The sequence below is a fragment of the Rhododendron vialii genome, chromosome 4a, assembly GCF_030253575.1.
Source record: "Rhododendron vialii isolate Sample 1 chromosome 4a, ASM3025357v1".
In the NCBI taxonomy this organism is placed as follows: Eukaryota; Viridiplantae; Streptophyta; class Magnoliopsida; order Ericales; family Ericaceae; genus Rhododendron; species Rhododendron vialii.
This window is the reverse complement of record NC_080560.1, coordinates 28,331,873-28,355,027: the sequence shown is the minus strand read 5'-3', so window position 1 is coordinate 28,355,027 and position 23,155 is coordinate 28,331,873. Positions and strand designations below refer to the sequence as shown.

Below are 23,155 nucleotides of genomic sequence, written 5' to 3'. Positions count from 1 at the left end.
TGTACGAACTTCCCTGAGGTTTGTATATATTTGAGTTTGAGGCTACCGCTAAGATTTTTGGGCTTTTTTTTGTCCTTATTTAATTTTTTTCGCGTTTTTTAGTTTTGCGTCTAATTTTTGTGGATTATTAATTCGTCTCAAGGAATCGGAAAAGAAAAATTATGACTTTTACTCAAATATTTTCGAAAATATCCAAGAAAAAATCTCAAAAATATTTGAGTAAAAGTCATACAATTTTTTTTGTTTTTCTGATTTGTCTTAACAAGACATTTGTCTTAACAAGACGAATCGATAATCCACAAAAGTTATATACAAAACTAACAAACGCATAATTGTTTTGAATAAGAAAAAATTCATAAAGCCTTAACAAGCAAGACAATGACCGGTTTATTTCACAAGTCAAATCCTACTGTTTGGGAGGATCCAAAATTTCTCAAGTACTGATCAAGTCATCAGGTGTGTCCCACAAAGTGAATTCCACAAACTCTATTGCCTGTGGCGGTCACTTCAATGGTAAGAAAACGGCCGCCAAGATCTTGCAAAGTGGTTGTTATTGGCCAACCATACACATGCATTCTGTCTGGCTTACTTTTGATGCCATATGTTACGAGATTCCACAAAACGTGCCCGTCCTTTTAGAATGGAAAACGAAGATTGCTGAAAAAACCCAAATGCCCGCTCCACGTCCTTTCCTGCTACAACGCTGCTATGGAAATCGACCTGCCCACATGAATGATCTAAGTCATTTAATATTTCTTTTTTAAAAAACCGAGTGGGCTTGTAAAAAATCAGCTCAATCCGATATGTGTAGGTGTTCGACCCAATCTTTCCATCTTTCATCCAATCTTCCCATTTTTTTTGATTTTTCAAAAATGGAAAGATTGAATTGAGCACATACGTATCGGATTAAGCTAATATTTCATGATCATGAACCCACTCAGATTTTTTTTAAAATTTATTATAAACGGCTCAGATCATTCGTGCTGGACCCAGAGTAGATCCCGCTTGCCATCGGTACACATGGTCTGTTTCCGCTGGTCTGTTTCCTTGGGACTTTTTGTTCCCGCTAACTCTTGAATCACCGAAAAGTGTTGTTTTTTTCTCCTTGGGGAAGCGAAAACCAATGTTGCCCATGGAGGATATGTGTCACTTTGCCATTGGAGTGGGGCAAACCTAAATAGAGCTTTTACCCAAAATTTGGGTAAAAAACTAGTAAAAATTAACCCAAAATTTGGGTAAATGTTGGAGATGCTCTTAGGTAAACATTCAAAAATTAACAAATGCATGAAAAACCCAATTTAGACTCTATAAACCAGGATGGAAAACATCTTGATGCTAGAAACACAGAAGTAGATGCATTATGCACAGGATGCAATTTAAACAAAAAGGCAATGCTTCAATTCATAGCACATAGTTAAATACAGATTGCCATCAAATTAAGCATTTGGTTTGAAACAATCCTGAAGAAAACATCTCGGTAAGTTATCCTAGTCCATTAAGCCCAAAAGAATTCCATGGAATCATAGATAAAATATTGGTCTCCGTTCATGACGATATATACCGCCTATTCTCCATTTCTAGTCCCAAGAAACGATACATGTCTCAGAAAGGAAAAAGAATGGCAGACAGATCAAGCAACTTCTAGATGAATATTATCCAAACAGGGACAGTGCAGCGGACGACAAACTGCAAGATCAGTGGACATAAAATGTTATCGGAGTTGAGAGTTCTAGCCATCTTCACCCACAAAATGAATTCTAGGTGTGAGCACATCAGCACATGCACGAGTACGGGAAAGAAACAAAGAATCTTACCTTCCCATTTTAGATCAAAAGCCGTACAAGAGAAAAGCAAAGGAAATTAAACTTGGTATTCCCTTCTCAGTTAACAAGATGGTGAGGTTTGTCACAAGCCAACAATCAGTAAGATAGAAGTTTTGGTTCTCTTGAATGTCAAAATTAGAGAAGAATATCCATTCCTATAGTTTCTTCTTTTAGGACAGAGGATATGTATAACACAGAATCTACCTCCTTTTTCTTTATTTTGATGCGACAGAATCTAGCTCTAAGGTGGTCAAGCACTTGGCTTGGCACAACCTGCACAACTTAATAGAATGTCAAACATTGGACTAATCTTTCGAGGCACTCTTATGAGGTTTTGGCAACTGATGGACTTCTCATCTACCATACATGAATGCTTTTTCCACAATTCTCTGTACCAAATTTATTAGGGTAAATTCATAAATACAACAAGGGGTATAGGGAGGAAACAACCAATAATTTTGAAGTCTTTTCTAGAACAACTCAAACTCCAAGTCCTCTTCGCCAGCATCCACGTACCGCAGATACTTTGTCCCCTTCTCCACAAAGGCCCCATTTATGCCAGCATCAAAGAACTCGGGCAGTTGAGGCGGAATTGCGCAACGTATTAGTGCCCAATTCAAGCCATGAAAGAAGGGGTGATGCTTGATTTCAGCAGCCCCTTTCTCTGATCCCAACCGATTCTCAGGCTCCTTCACTAACAACCCTTGGATGAGATCTCTTGCCTGGAAACTAACCATTGGGCTATTCGGAAACTTGAGGCTTTGAACCACAACATTATCCAGAGTCTCTCCATTTCTGGCGCCTTTGAAAGGTGTCTTACCATATAAAAGCTCATAAAGGAAGACGCCGAATGTCCACCAATCAACGGCACTCCCATGACCCTCTCCTCTGATGATCTCAGGAGCCAAGTACTCGTGGGTCCCAACAAAGGAGTTAGACCGGGCGTCTGCTGGCTCAGCCACAAGCTGTGGTAACGATCTGGGATGGGTTGCATGGTCTGCTTTTAGTTTCCTTGCTTTTGAGGAAGAAGGTAAAATCCTAGGGCTGAAGCATGCGAGTTGACAGGATGGTTCAATGCAAAAAGGATCAATGCAGCTGGACCCCTTGCATGGACCTGAAACCCTGGGGGGGTCCATAGCCAATGATGATGATTTGAGAAGAGTTGGGTTTACAGTGCACCTAAGCGACAAGTCAAAATCAGTAAGCATAATGTGACCATCTTCTCGGACCAGAATATTTTCTGGTTTCAAATCTCGATAGATTACTCCTAGCATATGCAAATACTCCAAAGCAAGGAGGACTTCCGCAACGTAAAACCTGCAAAAACAAGGTGTTAAATTAACTTGAAGATTAAATGTAACCAAAACAATGACAAGTAAAAAGCCTGATATCCGATTGAGTCCCACGAATGCTTATCTTTCTATGATTTTGTATTTCAGCACATATTTTAACATCTAAATGCAGAACTTCCATTGCTAGGATTGGTAGATTTTTAACAGAGCAAGCAACAAGAGCAGGCAAAGAGGATTGACACCACATGATGAGGTCTTTATCAACTAAGACCAAAATCAAGAGTTAAAATTTTCCGGTCCTTCAGCTACTAAACATAGGAATTCCTCGTACACAACTCTAATGAAGAGTGCAACTCCTGATCCTAATATCTACAGCAAACACATTGAAGATTTGAGAACTGCTATGTATTATAAGGCTTGTTCATAACAGAGCATGGGCTTAAACTGCGGTAATGGTCATGATTGAGGTATATCCATTTTCCTAACACAGCTCAACATGTGGAAAAATAACCAACTCATCCAAACCATCACATTTCATTTTCAATAGCATATTCTTGTGGCTAAATTCTGAATACCATAAGGTGTACTAGAAAATCTTTGTATTCTAAGGAAGAATTAAGTTCTATTTTGATTTTTTCACCCATAACATTATGAAGACAAAGTATTGTCTTTTCACTACGTTTTATGATTCGGATTCGAATTAATATTGTAAGTTAAAATTTGATAAATAAAAAACTCTGTTTGTGGTGTAAGTGTTAACAAAATTTTAAACCGTGAGCCCAGCCAACTTCTCGTATAATACTTAACCTTAGGTCATGCTAAATTGAATGTGGAAATCTAAAAAATACAAACCCTCACTTTTAAGTTTAAACTATGAAATTTCTATGACTAGTAGTTCAATCAAATAGAAGAATTGTCAGGAAGCCAAATCGTCAAATACCTACCAACGGTGCAATAAGGCATAACTGCATCACATCAAATTTCTGGTAAACCCATGCTATCTTAGGACTTAAAACAATTGCAGTTTTATAGTTGACAGTGGAGCTAAGATCTTGGGTTCGAGACAAAACCTCTTATTTCAGAAGCCAAAACATATATTCATGGATGAAGATTTCTTTCAGAACCTGTTGAAATCACATGCTTTGAGAAACCATACTGGCCATTAACCCCGTGCTATCAAATGTAATGACCCGACCTGGCTAACCATGGACCCTCTTTCAGCCCAAACACTTGGCCTTAAAAGATATACCTAAGAAGGAACCATGTAGCCTTTGGTGGGAATCAATATACCAAGTGAGAATCTAGCTCCCAACCAATGTGAGACTAAGCACTCACTTCCCCCAAATCTTGGGTATTACAATCTTTCTCCTTCCAGATTCAACATCCTCGTTGCATAGTCCCAACAACCTCCCTAGTGGCAAAGCGCATCCAACCCACCACTTAGACCAGGGCGGGGCTTTGATACCATTTGTAACAACCCGACCCGACTAACCATGGCCTTCTTTTGGTTCGAACAAACCAAATCAAAATACACCAAGCCTTGTGTCCCAATCAATTGGGGCCGGCTACATAAATCCTACTTTTCCATTGAGCTCTGTCTAGGGCTTCCATTGGTTCAAACACTTGGCCTTAAAAGGTATACCTAAGAAGGCACCATGTAGCTTTAGTGGGTATTAATACATCAAGTGAGGCTCTAGCTCTCAACCAATGTGAGACTAAGCACTCACTTCCCCTAAATCTTTGGTATTACATTGGTTGGGAGCTGGAGTCTCACTTGGTGTATTAATACCCACCAAAGGCTACATAATACTACCTATAGCAGGCCGAACATAATTGTCCGCGTCTGGTTGTTGTGGCTGCACCTGAGATGGGGCTCGGCTATTAGCCGAGGCTCATTCGTCAACATTATTTTCACCCCAAGTTCAGCGACAGAGTACCTCAGGCTCGGTCACTTTCAAGAAGGAAGTCCCGTCGGCATATCCTCCTCACAAGTCGCTTAACGGGCTCGGCCAACTGCGGTGATGTGTGCTTCTCCACGTGCAGAAGCGGTTATTCCAAAGGATAATCACAAGCGCACATGGAGTGTGCCAACTCACACAAAATGTTTACCAAATCTATTCGGTGACATCACGATGACACCACTCGGCTCGTGCAAGGCACATGTCCGTGCTTGGAGATCAAGTCAAGGAAACTCTATAAATACTGAAGGATGACAACCCTAAGAGGTACACGCCACAAAATACTAAAACCCTAATCTTCTCCTTTACTCTCTGCACATTCTCATCCTCTCGCCGGAGGGCCTTGCCGAACAACCCTCGGTCAGCTCTTAGTCGTGTGTTCACTGTGCAGGATTAGAGCGAGAAGGTCAGGAGGTCAATGAACCAACGGAGGAGGAACTTGAACTAAGGATCACGGGCCACACAATTGGTGAACCTGACGTGAACCAAACTTCTGATTCAAACGGCTCCAATCTCCTTCAATCCACCCCCCTCCTCCCAACAACCACAGTTCCATCCACCATGGGCGGAGATCTGACTGACGTCGCTATCTCAAGGGCAAAAGCCGCCAGTGGACAACGTAACGATGGCCTACATCCGCTTGCTACAGCGTCGCGACGATGAGAGAGACAACGAACTGGCGGCTGTAAGGGCGGAAGTGGCCCAAATGAAACACCAAATGCAGCAAGACACCGCTCCTACCACATCCAGATCTGCTGAAGGCGGGAGGCAAGGAAGACAAACACCACCTCGACCACCCCCACCACCAGAACGTCCCCACAAAACAGGCCATCGTGGCTCCGTCAAAGATTGCCTTGGTTTCACTCCAGACACGGGCGATGCAAGGGAGATAATCCTTTACAGGCAGCCTACAACATCTGGAACACATCACTCAAAGAGCCACCATGATCGAACCAACACAAGAGATACCGAGTCATTCACAAGCACATACTCGACTGGTCGCACGGAGTTTTCTCGCACAACGGTTTTCCACTATAGCCGAGATTCTATGGAGAGCAGGCGCCATGTTTCCGAACGTCTCGGGGAAATCCCACCTGAAAACCTGAAAAATGAAAATCGGTCTCGGAGAAATGGGAAAGGCATACGCATTGAAGGGCCGAACAACGACCCCAAAAATCGTTGTGAACGAGAAAAGTCTGTCGAAGGTCCCCACCGAACGATTACGGATTTGAGAAACAAACTTCAACAACGAGACTGAGAGAAATCCTCAGAAAAGGAGTCCAAAGAAAGGGACTCAAAACGGTCTCGGTCCAATGGGCTCGGCAAACCACCGCGCCCAGGCTTTGAACGGTAGCTAAAAGATCTCGGCGTATCACCTTTCACATCCCACATAATCAACACAACCGCCGAATCCAACTTACACTTGCCGAAGTTCACGAATTTCGATCCAACCCACCTTATTCATTTCTGTCAAACAATTGAACTATGCACCACGAAAGACGAGATCAAATGCAAGGCATTCCCGTCCAGCCTCGGCTCCCTTGGACTTCAGTGGTTCAACAAACTGCCCGCTAGATCCATACGGAACCTGGCCGACCTTGAACGTGCCTTCAACACTCGCTTCATCACAAGCAACAGGCCAAGGAGCCCGAGTCATTATCTCAAATGAGGAAGCTCCCATCTGAAACACTTAGGCAGTATGCCAAACGATACTGGCAATTGTTCAACGAAATCCCTGGAATCGACGAGTACTGGGCTGCACAAACCTTTAAAAACGGCTTGGAAACTGGCAGCAAGATCCTGGACGAACTCGCTTTCCGCCCACCCCACGGCATGGGCGAGTTGATGCGCATCGTAGAACGATTCTGCGCTCTTAAAGAATTTTACGCGGACCAAGCGGCTCAGGGAATACCAAACCAAACTAGCCTACTTCCAACGGCCACGTCCCAGCTACCAACGCCAATCATAACCCATCAGTCCCAGCAAAAGAAACACGTCAACAACATCAATGAAGGAAAGAAACGCCCACCGAAGGTGCACGACTATGTAGCTGAGACCACGTACTTCAAAGAGCCCATCTGGTCTTTCCTAAAAGAGATTATGAGGCAACCATTGTTTGAATGGCCAACAGGAAAGCTCGGCACAGACACTGGCCAAGAAGATCAGAACCCAAGGAAAAAGTGCTCGTATCATAACAAGCTCGGTCATTACACAACGGCATGTGCCCCGTACAAGGCACTGTTGAAGCGTTTGGCGGCCCAAGGCCATCTCGACCAGTACATTGATCGAACCAAAACACCCACCCGTCAACCTGCCGGAAATCCCAACCCAAATGAGCCGCGGCCGACGATACACGTTATCCACGGCCCAATGACAAAGGAATCTGAAACAAGCCTTCGTGTCGATCTCGATCTCGATCGTGCATCCACTTCCAAGCAGGTACTCGTTGTAGGAACTGGATCCAAACGTCTACGTCCAGAAGAACTGCCTAAGTGCCTCGAGCGTGTGCAAACCCCACACTTTTGACGCCCTCGTTGTGACTGTCCAAATTAGAGTCCACGACGTCAAGCGCATCCTCGTTGAGCAGGGAAGCTCGACAGAGGTCATGTACTATGACCTGTTCAAAAAACTTGATCAGAATTGGCGTTGCAACCCGCCGAAGTACCTCTCATCAGATTCAACGGAGCACCCGTTTGGCCACTCGGACGAATCTTCCTACCGGTCGTTGTCGGCTCGAAACAATTGTGCATCGAATTCATTGTCGTCAATGTGCCGAGCCCATACAACACAATTCTCGGCTGAACCTGGCTCCACGGCATGCAGGCCATTGCTTCCACTTACCATCAAGTCGTCCGATTCATTGGCACAAATGGAAGACAAGAAGACCTACGCGGCGATCAAGTCGCCTCCAAAAAGTGTTACGTTTCAGCTGTCCACAATTCCACCAAAGCCAAGCAAGTTCAATGGGTTGAGGCCCCGGACATAGCAATTATTGACAACATCGGCGAAAATGCTGAGGACAAAGCACAAGAGGACCTCGTCCAAATGCCCATCAACGAGGACAGCTCCCGTTTCTTCTTACTCAGCTCCTCCATCAATGACGCCGAACGCGAAGAAATGTCCCAATACCTCAAGAAAAACATAGAAGTTTTTGCTTGGACCCCCAACGAGATGCCAGGGTCGACCCCAATTTTATCGGTCACTCTCTCAACATCAAGAAAGACGCCAAGCCTGTCGTCCAAAAGTTGCGGCGTTCCGCAGCTGAACACGCCGACGCCGTCGTGAAAAAGTCAACCGTTTGCTGAAAGCCAACGCCATCCAAGAGGTACAATAACCAACCTGGCTGTCCAACACAGTGGTCGTTAAGAAGAAAAACGGCAAATGGTGAGTTTGCGTTGATTATACCAATCTCAACGATGCTTGTCCAAAGGATTGGTTCCCACTCCCCAAGATTGATCAACTTGTGGACGCAACGGCAGGCCAAGCTCAGTTAAGCTTCCCAGACGCCTACCATGGCTTCCACCAAATAGCCATGGACCCGGACGACATGGAAAAAACTGCTTTCATCACACCATACGGCATCTTCTGCTACCAAGTCATGCCATTTAGGCTCAAAAATTCAGGCGTCACATTCAACCGGGCCATATTCAAGATGCTGCAAGCCCAAATTAGCCACACCATGGAAGCCTACATCGACAACCTCGTTGTTAAAAGTCAGAAGGAATCCAACCACCTCCAAGACTTGGCCGAAATCTTCGAAATCCGTAAACTACACAAACTCCGCCTAAATCCTGAAAAGTGTGCATTCAGCGTGAGCGCAGGGAAATTCCTTGGACACTTGGTCACTCGACGTGGTATTGAAGCCGACCCCAACCAGATCAAGGCCGTTAAAGACTTGCGCCCACCGAGAACAATCAAGGAAGTACAAAGGCTCACTGGAATGGCAGCGGCTCGAAACCGATTCATCAACAAATCCTCAGACAAGTGCCACGCATTCTTCCATGCCTTGAAGGGAGAGAGTCGACGCGGTTTTGGGTGGACTCCGGATTGTGACTCCGCCTTGGCCGAACTTAAAGAATACTTAAGCTCGGCCCCACTATTGGTGAAACCAAAAGAGTTTGAGGCCTTGTATCTGTATCTTGCCGTCTCCGCCCACGCAGTCAGTTCAGCACTAGTGCAACGAGTTGGCACAGACAACATGCCCATCTACTTCACAAGCAAAACAATCCTCCCAGCGCAAACACGCTATCTACCACTTGAGAAATTGGCACTCGCCCTCGTCTCGGCAGCCAAGAAGCTCCTGTCTTACTTCCAATCCCACACCATCACCGTCTTAACAGAGCACCCACTAAAAAGCCTGTTCCGAAAAGCTGATCTATCCAACGGGGTCTCCAAATGGGCGGTCGAATTAGCAACATCCGTTTCGAGCCACGGACGGCGATCAAGGGTCAAATTCTCGCCTACTTCATCGCAGAATTAACACCGGAAGATACGGATATTCTCAACACTCCCACTCCTCAACCTATCACAGAATCAACAAAAGCACCAATGCCTTCGTAACTCTTTCAAGGCGACATCTGGCGACTACATGTCGACGGGGCTTCCAACAGCAACGGAGCCGGGGTAGGGGTTGTCTTAGTTTCCCCTTGTGGCACATTTCATGAAAGTTCTCTAAGCATCGACTTCCCCGCCACCAATAATGAAGCTGAATACGAAGCCCTCCTTGCTGGCTTACGCTCCGCAGTTGCGATGAAAGTCGTAGATCTAGTTGTTTACTATGATTCCCAACTCATAGTTAATCAAGTACTCCGGGACTATGAGGCTCGGGACCCACGAATGTTGAAATACCAAACAACATCAGTCGAGCTCATCACACACTTCAAGAATTTCAAAATTGAACAGATCAACCACGAACACAACGCGCATGTAGACGCACTCGCTGGCCTTGCCTCAGCTTCCAAAGCCTCCGATTTCAGAACCATCAATTTTGGCAGCATTGACCACCCAAGCTTTGACAACACTCTAGAGGTACTCAGCGTTGAACTCGGTCCAAGCTGGATGGACGAAATCATTGCGTTCCTCAAGCATGATACTCTACCAGCAGACAAAAAGAAAGCTTACCGCATCAGGAACAAAGCCGCTTACTATTGGCTCTCCGAAAGTGGCCAACTCTACAGGAAATCTATCTCCGGCCCTTATCTCTTCGTTGTCCACCCAACCCAAGTGCCCGACATTCTCGCCGAGCTTCACTCAGGTAGTTATGGTTGCCACTCTGGCGGCCGTTCGCTCTGCCAACACGCAATGAGTCAGGGATACTTCCGGAAGAACATGAAGAAAGACTGCGAAGAAGTCTTCCGCAAATGCCGACCGTGCCAACTTTTTTCCCCTATACCAAAGCAACCGGCCCAGAATCTTTCCCCCATCATAAGTCCCTGGCCCTTTGCACAATGGGGGCTTGACATCGTGGGCAAGCTCCCAACATCTCCAGGAGGCTTCAAGTTTCTGATGACGGCAACGGACTACTTCTCAAAATGGGTAGAAGCTGAACCCCTTGTGACAATACCGAAGCAGACGTTCAGAGGTTCATATGGAGGAATATTGTCACCAAGTTCGGCGTCCCATACGCCATCGTATCAGACAACAAAAGCATGGACACAACGCTTGCCTAATGTATATAATAAATAAATTAAGAATGGAATGCATATCTTGAATCAACAAAAGCATACACTTCAAATTACTTCTTGGGACTTATCAAAAACCCAATAACAGAAATCAACCAAAATTAACTGAAACATAGGAACTTCAATCACACATGCAAGCGCACAGAGAGTGACAGAGATGTTGCAGATAAATTTTCTGAGCCCCACAAAAATTATGCATAATGCTGCACACATTGCTTTTCGGCAGCCTCATCTGTTAGTGCCACCAGTTCCCAAGTAAAATCATGATTAAGTTACTAATTTCTACAATGAAATAATTATAATCCTTAATTTGAAACCCCATTAGTAGCATGTTCAACATACTAATTTCAACCTCTTGACCCGTATTAAGAGAATATTTGACAAACTAATTATAGTGGATAACATTTCAGTGCATCAATTTTTAGTACTGTACATCAAAAGTTCAAGAGCTATAAGAAGATATTAGGGTTGTAAACGAGCCAAGTAGCAGATTTTCGAAGTTGGCTTGAAAAACATAATGAGCTTCAAGATCTCTTCAAGGTTGCTATGTTCATCGTTTTCGTCTATCTGAAATGAGCTTTAATTGAGCCAATCAGAGCCATGCTAGAATAGCTTCATTGTTTGAACTATTCAAGAGGCTAGAGTATTACAAGCTCAACACTAAGGATTTGGCCATTAGCTGCCAATCTCAAAGTACCTTTTGACGAGTTTGGCTTGAGTAGCTTTGTTCGCAGTACCGAGAGAAAGTCAACTAATGCTACATTCATGATGAATTACTAGTCAATTTGGTTATTCTATTTTCTGGCTTAACCAGAATGTTTTTAAGGATTTTAACATTAAATATGCCCAAAAAAATAAGAGAAATCACTTTTGATTTATTTATACCTTGCTGCTTGTTCAGAAAAATATCTTCCAGGCTGCTTTTGCCGGAGGACGTGCAGATCTCCACCTGGACAATACTCCATCACCAAGCATGAAAGATTATCCGCTGTAAACTGCGCAAATAGAGTTGGGAGGAAAGGATGATCTAGAATACTCAATATTTCTCTTTCAGTTTGGGCCCTCGGCAATTTCTTTCTCCTAGCCAAAAACTCATTGTCCATGACCTTTATAGCAAATAGGCAGTTAGTTCCAATTAATTTGGCAAGATATACTGTGCCAATATCTCCGGAACCAAGCTTCTTTAACAGATTGAAATGTCTCAAACCTAGGAATCCATGTTGTTTCCTAACATGATGGATGGCGTCCCACCTCAAGTCCTTTGACATGTGAGGCCTGTTGCCATGACTAGACCCACACAGTTTACTCTCTTCACTAATGCTACTGGTGCAACTGTATTCACCAAGGCTACTTTTCGAACTTTGTGAGGAATCCCCATTTTCTCTTGTTTTTGTGTTTGTATTAGCATTTTCAACCACAGCTCCACTATTTGAAGAGCTATTTGAAGCAAAGCCCTGTTTACTGACACTTGCATAGTAGGATGCTGGAGAAGCTTCAGTCATGTTGTTCCTCACATTTGTCAAAGTACACTGGCATCTCTGGCAAAGTAATTGGCCGCCACTAAAATTCAAGGCACTAGTAATTTCATAATTAACATTGGAAGTGGAGCCCACAGAAGTTGAATCCAGCCTTACTTTCTTCTTAATAATCGGCTTGTTCCTGAGAATTGGCTTGGTCAAATGTAGAGCCTTTCTTGTCGTTTTGCTTCCCTTATTGCTCTTGATTGCATTAGATGAAGAAGGTACCGTCAGCAACCTGCCTTTCCGCCTTAACTTTGGTGCTGATGCTTTGTTTTTTAACCTAATTGACAAAGTACCACCAGTATTGTGACAAGAAAGAGAAGAAGGCCCCACATGCTTTTTCTCCTGCAACGGCTTTGATGATGTTCGACGCTGAACTTCTGTCGATCCAGTTATCAAATCATTCATAAAAGTAGACCTTGTACCCCTCTCTAGTCTAGCCAAAGCATACCGAGGAGAAGAATGGCCACTCTGGTTTGATGTTTTCATCTTGGGCTCTAGAATGTCAAAGCCATCACTATTCTCTTGAGAAGGTGGAGAAGGAAATGCTTCATGCTTTTCATAGTGAGCTGCTGCTTCTGTTTTCTCTTCTGTTGTTGCCAAAGCATATCGAGGAGTAGAATTGGAACATTCGTTGGACGACTTTAATTTGGGCATTCCAAGATGCGGAGGTAAATTCCTAGAGGAATTTGTACACTCTTCTGGCACAAAAGATATTTCAACCTCTCCCCTGTACATTTCGTTTCGGGAATGACTAGATTCACCAGCTTCAACCACAACTGACCTGTACAAACTTGCGATCTTACCTGCCTCTGAGACCCTAGGAGAAGTAGATGACTTTGATAACCGTTTCATGGAAGCCATTTCTGATGCCTGGGAAATAGATAAACCCCTTAGTGCCTGTTTCAACGACACTGGCACATCAACCCCGATTGGTTTCTTTACCGCATCTTTCCCTGATGGGCTTGTGCCAACTTGGACAGAAGGACTTGAAACCTTGGCCGGAGTTTTGATGTTAATTGCCTCAAAAAGTTTATTTATATCCTCCTTTTGAGAATTATCAGATCCCAGTTTCAGCAAAAGAGACTTTTGACCCTTGTCATGTGCTGCTGTCCTATGAGTTCCTTTGGATTTTTGAGTTGAGCTCAGCTTGTCCCTTGATTCAATAATTTCAGAAATACCAGAAAATGGACCCATCACTACAAGAATAGGAACTATAGATTATTTAGTTATCATGGAGGTCTTTATAGCGTGTACAAAATGATTAAATACTTTCTTTTCGAAGGATGACTTTTGATGTACTGGGCACAGGACATCAATGACAGCAAATGCATTTTCTTTGATCTGACAGAAGCCCCTTCTTATATGATAGATTTAACTCCTTTAAGACCTTCAATCACTGGACATGCACCATCTAAATCCTGAAATATCAATGAGTACAAATATAGTGAGCGAACCACCCCCTTCCAAATCCAACACCCAAGAAATTGGAAGAAAAATTATTGCAAACCAAACGAAGCATATTTTTAAGGAAAAAATTGCAACACGGATTTGAGTGACTTGTCAAGGACATGAGCATGTTAATTCAGCATAGTTTTACTTAATTTTATTCACACTTAAGCATAACTGTGGATGTCAAATTTTGACAAGGTTTACTCCTACACCCACCCAACCCCAGGACACGGGGGCTCGGGTCGCGCATTTGTCATAAAACTCACAAAGGAATTTGTTATATGGAACCATGACTCGTGTCCTGATAGTGTCATATGCCCTAGGTGGATTTAACGACCTAAGTGATAAGGAAGTCTTATCTCATCTCTACTTTATATATGCGTAGAGCCAAGCCTAGAAAAATACTACTTTGTAGTTTTCTTCTCAGATCAAGTATTGCATATTTTCTCCGTTCTTTTTTTTAAACTCTCAGTTATCTATAGGACACCATCATAGCCCCTACGGATTTGGAATATGGGAAGATTGTTGAGGATTCTACTAGCCGCTCCAACTGCGAGAATATAAAGCTTGCAAAACTCCATGTAAGTCATGTGTATCGTAGGAACTCGTAAAGCAAGCTTTCAATATTTGATATTGTATAATAGGATTTTTGTAGCCCTGGACAGAGCTCAATGGAAAATAGGATTCATGTAGCCGACCCCAATTGATTGGGACACAAGGCTTGGTTCGGTTCGGTTTGGTTTGGTTTGGTTTACAATAAGCATTGAATAAATCACAATACCCCCTTTATTTGCAAGCAAAAATAAAATTTCAATTGGTATGTTTTTATCTAATCCTATAAAGGAAGAATAAAATTTCCTTGTGGGCTGGCTTCCTCCAAAGGACTTCGTAAAACTCAATACAGATGGCTCTCCGGACCCGGAATTGGGTACAGCTTGTACGGGAGGGCTCCCACATGATCACCTTGGCCGTTGGTTAGGAGGTTTTCATAGAAACATGACAGCCAGCTCTAGTCTGATGGCGGAGCTTTGGGCCTTGCATGATGGGCTTAGTCTTGCTAAGGCCGAGAACATGAAAAAACTGGAAATAGAGGTGGACGCTTTGGGGGTAGTCAACTACTGAACGAGCAAACTGAAATCATCCTATGGGTAACATTATTCTTGATTGCAGGTCACTAATGGCGGAGTTTGAGGCTGTTTCTAGCACGCATGTTTACTGTGAAGCAAATCATTGTGCAGATGCATTGGCAAAGGACACACCGCTCTCGGTGGGAAATTTATATATCCACCCTTGTTTTCCTAACTGAATTGCAAATCTTTTTTATGCGGATTTGATATGAGTTGTTTACCCCGGCTTGTAAACTCTATTTAGTTGTTTAATGCATCGTATTTCACCCCAAAAAAAAAATCTGAATTCGATAACAAACGAAAGAAAAGAACAGAATTCTAAGTTTTGCACAAGAAAGAGTTCACCAATCAAAAGGATTTGAAACGAGTTCAAACATGGCACAATAATCAACATTAAAGTAAAGTGAGATCAGAAACAGAAAAGTTACCTCAGAATGTAGCTAAGATGCACTGATCCAAGTGAGATATCGATGCAATGTGATTTACCAGAACCCTAACTGGGGTCTCAGGAGCTTCGGTGGACATAGATGGGTAGAGAGAGGGAGAGAGAGAATCTTTGTAGACACTGTAGAGTATTTCCTTTTCTTTCCTTTTAAATGAGAAATACTGCTGCGTCTATTATTATAGTACTAAACTTTTTTCCCCCTTTTAAAAAAAATAAAATAAAATAAAAAAATTTCTCCCGAGCAATAGAGTACAAGTACTCGAACTTGACACTAGCGTGCCCACCCAAAATCGATCGAGCTACAGGTGCAAAGGAGTCAGACTGTGCTGAGCAGAGTTATATATATTTGAGCTCGGCTCATATACTAAACAAGGTTAAAATTTGAGTTCAAGCACGGGTTGTTTCGTACCCCTAACTTGGCTCATTTAACATTTCAAGTTTGGTTCATTTACTAAATAAGTCTCTATACAGGAGATGAATATTGAATTGCTCGAAGGGTCAGTTGATTTGCAGACCTAACTATAAGCTTTGGGTAGGGGGTATTGTGTCGTGCTCGAATCGTGTCATTTTGAATTTTGTGTCTTTTCAAATTCGTGTCAAAACCCTTGTCAACATACATAAGCATTTTAAATATCTTTTGATACTAACTTGACATTCTTAAAATCATATTGTGTTCGAAATGACACTATTAAGACAAGACTCTTTTATAAGCAAGAACTACTTATTTTCAATACCATCATAACTACAAAAATGGTAAAAACAACCAAATCATGACATTAAAAGATACAATTAGACACAGATCTCAAAATTAAATAATTTTGTATAATTTTCAACTAAATTAATAGAAAGGCACCAACAACAATAGAATAAGTCTGAATATAAATTTTCAACTAAAAGAGTAGGCCTAAATAATGAAAAAACAATTCCAATAAGCATAAAATGAATTTAATTATTTTTTATTTTTTTAGCATGGAAACTCAAATGATTAGAAAATTACATATTCAATTGGTTTTGATTTTGAAAAAGAAAAAAGAAAAAGGATAATGAGTCCTATAATAATATGCATGTCTTGTCTTTCAATAATTATATTGATGTTTTTCTATAGGAAAATAATATTGACACTTTAAAAATTGATACAGGTACTCAAAATTCAGTGTAATTCTAAAGCCACTTTCTTTTGTTATTTGAAGTGTCTACATCAATTTTTGGAATACCAATGTCATTTCCTTTTCTATACACGTTAACAAACCACGCATGATTTCGGAAAAATCAAATCTCCTACTACTAATTATTAGGAAAAATTCAAAAGAATCAAAACTGATTGTGTCGTGTCCAATTCGAGTCATGTCATTTCGAGTTAACGTGTCGATACGAAAAATTAAACAGTTATCCATATTAGTATTATAGAGTTATGCGAGTCAAATTTGTGTTCGACCCATTTAGGCCCCGTTCCAGACTTGAATAAGTTCTTATTTTTTGTTCAATAATAAGGCTTGTTCCACAAAATAAGGAGTAAGTACTTATTTTTTGGTTAAGGCAATTTTAAGCTCAAAAATCATGTGTTTACGTAAATTATTTTTCTATCAATATGGATCTTATTTGATAGATCTCATTGAGATTTTTAATACGGTGCAAAAAAAATTGAAAAATTATTTTTCATTTACGTTATTTTTTAGTTTGAAAATGTGAAAGAAGCTGTTTATTTGAGTTTTCTGAAACAACCCTTCTTATTTTTCTTTGAGAAGTTCCAAAATAAGTACTTATTTTTTAAGAAGGTTTCTGGAACGGAGCCTTAATTATCGTGTTGACGGATTGTGTCATATTTATGTTTGTGCAAAAAAATGATCGATCCGAATCCTCTATCTTCGTATCGTGTTTATGTTGTGTCCCTAGCTTTGGGTGGGGGAGTATTTCATTTTCCCAGTTTCTCATCACTATGAGAAAAAAAATGTTATCGGCACAACTACTATTGTACAACAACACGTACAACATGCTTTTGGGCCTACCTTGTGTTCAAAAAAAATAATCAGAACCGCCCATTTTGTTCAAAATATTTTATTTTGGTCCCTGAAAAAAATTAGCTTCATTCAATATCGTTAAGGGCATTTACGAAACGTCCATATTTGCTAGTTTGAATTCTGAAGCAAAATTGAACATTTTGTAAACGCCCTTAATGATATCAGATGAAGCTGATTTTTAACGAAGAACCTAAAAAAAGTATTTTGAACAAAATGAACGACTGACTCCGATTATCTTTTTTGACCCGAGACGAGCCTGAAAACAGATTGTACGTGTTGTTTGTAAAACAGTTGCTGTACCAGTGGCAACTCTCCTATGAGAAATGTACGTATGCGTCGTCTGTATTTGATGGGCGGGGCCCACGGTATGGGAATAGATTTGATCGGAACTAGTTTGATTGTTTTCATCGATTTGGGATTGAATGGTGCTACTGGTACAGACTAAAAATCTGTACCAGTGGGTACAAACTCTTTTTTGGGCCCATTTTGGGTCTAAAAAAATGATCGGAGTCGCTCATTTTGTTTAAAATACTTTGTTTATAGTCCCTACAAAAAATAAGTTTAATCCAGAATCGGTAAGAATATTTACGAAACATCCAAACTTTGCTCTATAAACATCCAAACTTTGCTCTATTTTATAGAGCAAAGTTTGGATGTTTCGTAAATACTCTTACCGATACCGGATTAAACTTATTTTTTGTAGGGACCATAAACAAAGTATTATAAACAAAATGAGCGACTTCGATCATTTTTTTTAAGATCCAAAATGGGCCAAAAAGGGATTTGTACCCACTGGTACAGATTTTTGGTCTGTACCAATAGACTTTCTGTTTGGGATTAAAGTCACGTATGGCTGACTCGGATCTTAGATTCGTACAATTTAAAAAACGGGGTTGTTAATTCTTAATCATTTGCCTTAAAGATTCTTAGGGAATAGTATAATAGTATTAGTTGCTTCATCACTAAAAAAACGGGATTGTTAATTCTCACTAGCAGGTTAGGAATTCGAGTCTTTTTATCTGTGTGTGAGTATTTTTTCATTTATATTTGTTGGGATTATTTATTCTCTTAATGAGATTTGTATTAGTTGGGCTTATAGTGATTGTTATCTCTTTAATAGGCTTATTTATTCTGTTGGTTTAGCTGTTGGGTTTGGTTATCTCGTGTACTCTCATACAATGGATGTAGTGTCCTGTGGTTTGTACTTTGTACTTCATACATGATGTAATGATTTCTCCTACTATTCATGTTACAAACAAAGACCTCTAATTATCCAATTTTCCAAGCCTATAGAATTTTCTAGGCCTTTATGTTTGTTAAGAAAATGAAATTCAATATTGTTTGGGAGTAAATGAGTAATCACTTAATAACATTTGAGATTTCTTCACTCATCGCCAATTAATTTTGAGATGAACACAAAGTTTTCATATAGTATCAGAGTAGACCCCGTTCCACCCTATACTTTATAAAATTTACAATCTACACCCCACTATGATAGACCACAAAAAAGACTACACGATAATAAACCCAAAAGAAACTACACATTACAGACCTTAAATGTAGCTTCACATGAAGGGAATGTTAAGGAAATGTAGTCTCACATTACTTGAGAGTAAAATGAGTGATCAATTAATAACATTTGATTTTGATATGGATATAAAGTTTGTACATAATATCAGAGCGAGACTTATTCCACCCAATATTTTAAAAGTTCGTAATCCACACCTTGCGATGATAGAAAAAAGAGAGGTTGCACGATGATAGAAAGTAACAGCTCCCAAACTCACAGGAAAGTGTAGACACCCCAATCTGAGCTTCCAGATTAGTTTACTTACGGTATTTGATTCCCCAATGATGAATTGGATCAAGAACACCTCGGAAATGATAACATGTTTGAGCTTTGAGTGTTTACAAAGCCCTTGAACCTAACCTAGCCTAAACCACTTTAAAAAAGTCAAAAACCCTATTGGCACGCGTTGGTTGAGAGCCTGCACACGTAGATCAACTTGACAAGTGTTGATCAATGGCCAAAGTTTGATCGTTGACCAACGCGTGAGTAGGTGGTACACGCACGCCAGGGCACAACCATCGTGCGCCAGGGCGTAACCATCGTGCGCCAGGGCGTACCATCGCCCAACGGACTGAAACCATCGCGCGATGGTCAAACTGCCAGGTGGTGGTCAACAGTCAAAACTTGACCGTTGACCATCGCATGCTAAGGCGCACCATCACGCGCCAGACTGACTCCATCGCGCGATGGTCCAAGATGTCCCCATCACCTTTATCAGCTGGGAAGCTTAGCCACCAGGCAAACTTCAACCAGCCTCGTGGACTAGCTGAGCTCCTCTCCTTGCACCAACCAGATTTACCTTCATCCTTCCCTATATATACCCTCTTTGTTCATCCATTTAAAGGGTTCAAAAAATATTAAAAGGGTTACAACATCCCACCACCATTCTCACACCTCAACCAAGCAACAAGCTACCTTGTTCTTTGCATCAACCACTTAAATAAACACTTCAAATCATATTTTCAACCTCAAAGCTCAAACACCTTTCAAAACTCAAAAACCAAAGGTATAGCTTACATTTGTTCTGCTCTCTGTTCTGATCCGTGAGGGGGGCTGGCAGGGCCAAGGCTGGTAATCACTACCAGTCTTGGTCCTAAAGCTGGCAAGGTTTCAAAAACCGTCGAGGCAAGAACCAGCGCGCGATGGAGCCACTCACGCGCGTGATTGTCATAATCAGCTCGCGACGGTCCTCGTGGGGATCGGTGTTTTGCTATTTTTGTGTTTATTTACATATTTATATATAGATCACCGTTAAGCATGTTAAAAACTAATTTACTGCTTTCCTTTGTTAGAAACTGCTTTCCTTTGTTAGAAACTGCTAGTTTGTTTGTAGTTAAATTGTGTTTTTGTTATTTTGGAGTACCCTTGAGATCATTCTGGACATGTATCAAAACCCAGAAACACGTAAACCAAACACTGGTTAAAAGGCTCAGACCAGCTCGCGCCGAAGCACATCCTCGCGTGCCAGAGAGCACCATCGCGCGACGGACTGAAACCATCGCGCGACAATCTGCCTCTGACCAGTGAGTGACCTTGCACGGGTAGCTCGGTCTTAGGCCATTATTTTGTCCCCACACTATTTATAAGGTGTTTTGTTAATTTGTAGGGCTTTTCAGCCTTTAAACTGCTTAGAACTGTATATTATGCTGCTTGTAAACTGCTTGGTTTGTCCTGGGTGTGCACTGGTCCTTCCAGAGCCTAGAGGGTTTGAGAATAAAAGCTGTGGGTTTGAGCTCACTAGCGCGCGCGTGTCTTAGAGTTGCGCGCGCAGGAGTGAACATCATGCAGTGACTTGTTCAGTGCATGCTGATTTCTTCCTGCGCACGTCATTCTAAAACAGGGGCTTCCAGTTTGCTTAAACTCCCACAGCAGTCTGTTCTCATCCTATACTAACTGCTCATACATGCTATCTATCACATCCTGCAAACGTGTTACGGCTTTAATCCCCATTAAACTATTCCCCCACCTCTAATTGGCTAAAGAATTGATTAATCAAACAAAATCGCAAACGTTTCACAAATGCCTAAGTAGAGACCGATCTTCGGATTGGGCGAGAGGGGTGCCTTAAAACCCTTCCCCTCTTGTAACCTGGCTCCCGAACCCAGATATGGTTATGACGGACTGGTGTCTTCACCTTTTTCAAATCAAACAAGCGCGGCAAGCGTTTCAAGTTCGGTTCCTTGGGTGTCGGACCTTCAAACCCAAGTGGCGACTCTGAATTGAGCGCTCGTCATCCAAAACAGCGCGTTCATCGATCCGCCCTATTTTTTCCGGGCACACTGCTCACAGTGGCGACTTTGCTAGGGATATCGAATCAATATTGATCTATACTTAGATTTTAATATGCTTGAAAATAATCCCACAAAAGTCTGTCAAAATAGTGAGTTTCGCGCTGCTAAAGAAGGGATTGGTGATTTAACAGGACCTCGTGTCCGGCCATCCTGACTGGAGCTTTTCCGATTGTTCTCTCGCGTAATTTTTTCTAGGTATTGGTTAATAAAGAGAGCCAAATTTGAAAAGGCATTTGCGGAATTGCAATTCTGTTCCATTAATCAAATTCTTTAGCATCTTCATATGCATCGATGTGAGATAAGCCTCGTTGGATCGTTTTGGCAATCCGACATGGTTTACCGGAGCCCGGGGACCCCGAATGACCAACAATCTTCGACGATGATGAGTCATTCTACCGTTTGACTGTTGCTCTGCGATTACGCGGGTAACGGGAGGTATATCTTGGCTTTAGTCGAGGAACCTGTTACAAGCCAAAACCAGCCTTTGCATATACAAAGCATTAGAACTCTCCAAACTAGGACAGATACCTACAGGGTAAGATCTACTTGCATCTAACCCCCATATACTGTCTATGTGTTACTGTTTTCCCTATCGTATGCACTGTACATACATACCGTTTTGCGTAGGAGCATGTTTAGGGCGGCTTCTAGGTTGTCTCTCTTTCGAGTCTGTCTTATGCTTATTAGGACGCTGCCATGGTCCGATGAAGAGCCATGCATCTCGATGATGCATGTTATCAATTTTCAAAGTCCTTGGATCAACAAAACTTTGGAAAATCAAGACTTTCTAAGTCTTTGTCTAAATACCCGATCGAGGTTTCAAACAGAAAACAAGGAACAACGGAGAGAATATCGTGATGTTTATACCACCTTGGTTATTGTGCACAGCACGTACACCATTTAGGCTATGGCGCTGTGTCGCCTACACCGCTTCGATTAAGGTATCACGTCATCTACACCGAGTTGTTCCTACTCCAAAGTTGAAACTTCGAGAACGGAGTAATCAAAGGCTTAAACTGTTTTGACATCTTTTAGTGTTAGTCGATTCAAATAAGGATACACCCTCAAAAAGATTTCTGAGGATTCTTGCAGCGTCCGAACATCATGAGACAGACTCGTCTGTAGTTGTAAAGTTTAGGAGGACACCGGCGACGATGACATGTGCATTGCATCTCTTTTTGCAAATTAACTGCTGTTGCAGGCAGGAACGCCACTGAGCTTTCACTTACTTTACAATCTAGTTCAAAGCCATTGCACCAAGCAAGAGGGTACCGAAAGGAAGAGCCAAACCTGCTTGAGAACGTCTGCCGGGGTTGTTACATCTTCGCTTCCAAAGTCATATCGCCTTCCTTGTTCTTCAATCCGAAATGTCAGCACAAATGAAGCTGGCTGAGCTCAAGAAAGCTGTAGAGGATTTGGGTCACAAAATGGACAAACAAATGGTTATGGTCCAGGGATTGGTTAGCCTCTTTACCTCCATAGCCGCGCAACCGGATATGGGGTTAGCCAAAGAACCTTCTCATGCCTACCACTCTCCAATGGTCGGAATCAAGTTGTGCTCGAGAGACATGTTCAAAGACCTGGCTGAATTCCATAAGGCTAGGACCTACCCAAAGGAGGATGCTGGGTCCTTATTCACAACCATTGCCGAAGGGAAGGACATGCTTAGTGATGAATTCAACCCCAAAGGCAAAAGAATGCATCCTGTTGATGAGGCGATGTGGTGCAATTGCAAAGCAAACAAGGGTTCCATTTTAAATTCTTAATTCACTCGCCAGAACCCACCAAGGACTTTCGCATGCTTCACTGCACCTTTGGCCTCGGTTTATGAGAAACTCCTCAATGCTGGTTCCATCAAGCCCCTCAATCCAACTCCATTACCCAAAAATCCCTCTCCCGATTGCAAACACAACCTCTACTGCACCTACCATCAAACGCCTGGCCATTCTACCAATGCCTGCTTCTGGCTTCGAAATGC

The 23,155-nt window shown here is 42.0% G+C and overlaps 1 protein-coding gene across 4 annotated transcripts; it reads right to left on the bottom strand.

The window, feature by feature from the left end:
- Nucleotides 1–1,429: 1,429 nt before the first annotated feature.
- Nucleotides 1,430–15,459, bottom strand: LOC131322315 (serine/threonine-protein kinase D6PKL1-like). Of its 4 annotated transcripts, XR_009198810.1 has the most exons (5): nucleotides 15,282–15,459; nucleotides 11,640–13,695; nucleotides 2,274–3,140; nucleotides 2,028–2,096; nucleotides 1,430–1,686 (listed from the first exon to the last, which is right to left on the bottom strand). XR_009198810.1 is itself a non-coding variant. In XM_058353592.1 (4 exons), exons 2-3 carry the CDS (start codon nucleotides 13,469–13,471, stop codon nucleotides 2,294–2,296), a joined length of 2,679 nt encoding a protein of 892 aa, XP_058209575.1. In that variant the 5' UTR covers nucleotides 13,472–13,695; nucleotides 15,282–15,459; the 3' UTR covers nucleotides 1,431–1,686; nucleotides 2,274–2,293. The 4 variants fall into 4 exon arrangements, 3 of the variants coding, with proteins under 3 accessions (XP_058209575.1, XP_058209574.1, XP_058209573.1); XM_058353592.1 differs by lacking the exon at nucleotides 2,028–2,096 and having other exon boundaries at nucleotides 1,431–1,686; XM_058353591.1 differs by lacking the exon at nucleotides 1,430–1,686 and having other exon boundaries at nucleotides 1,924–2,096.
- Between the last annotated feature and the right edge of the window lie 7,696 nt (nucleotides 15,460–23,155).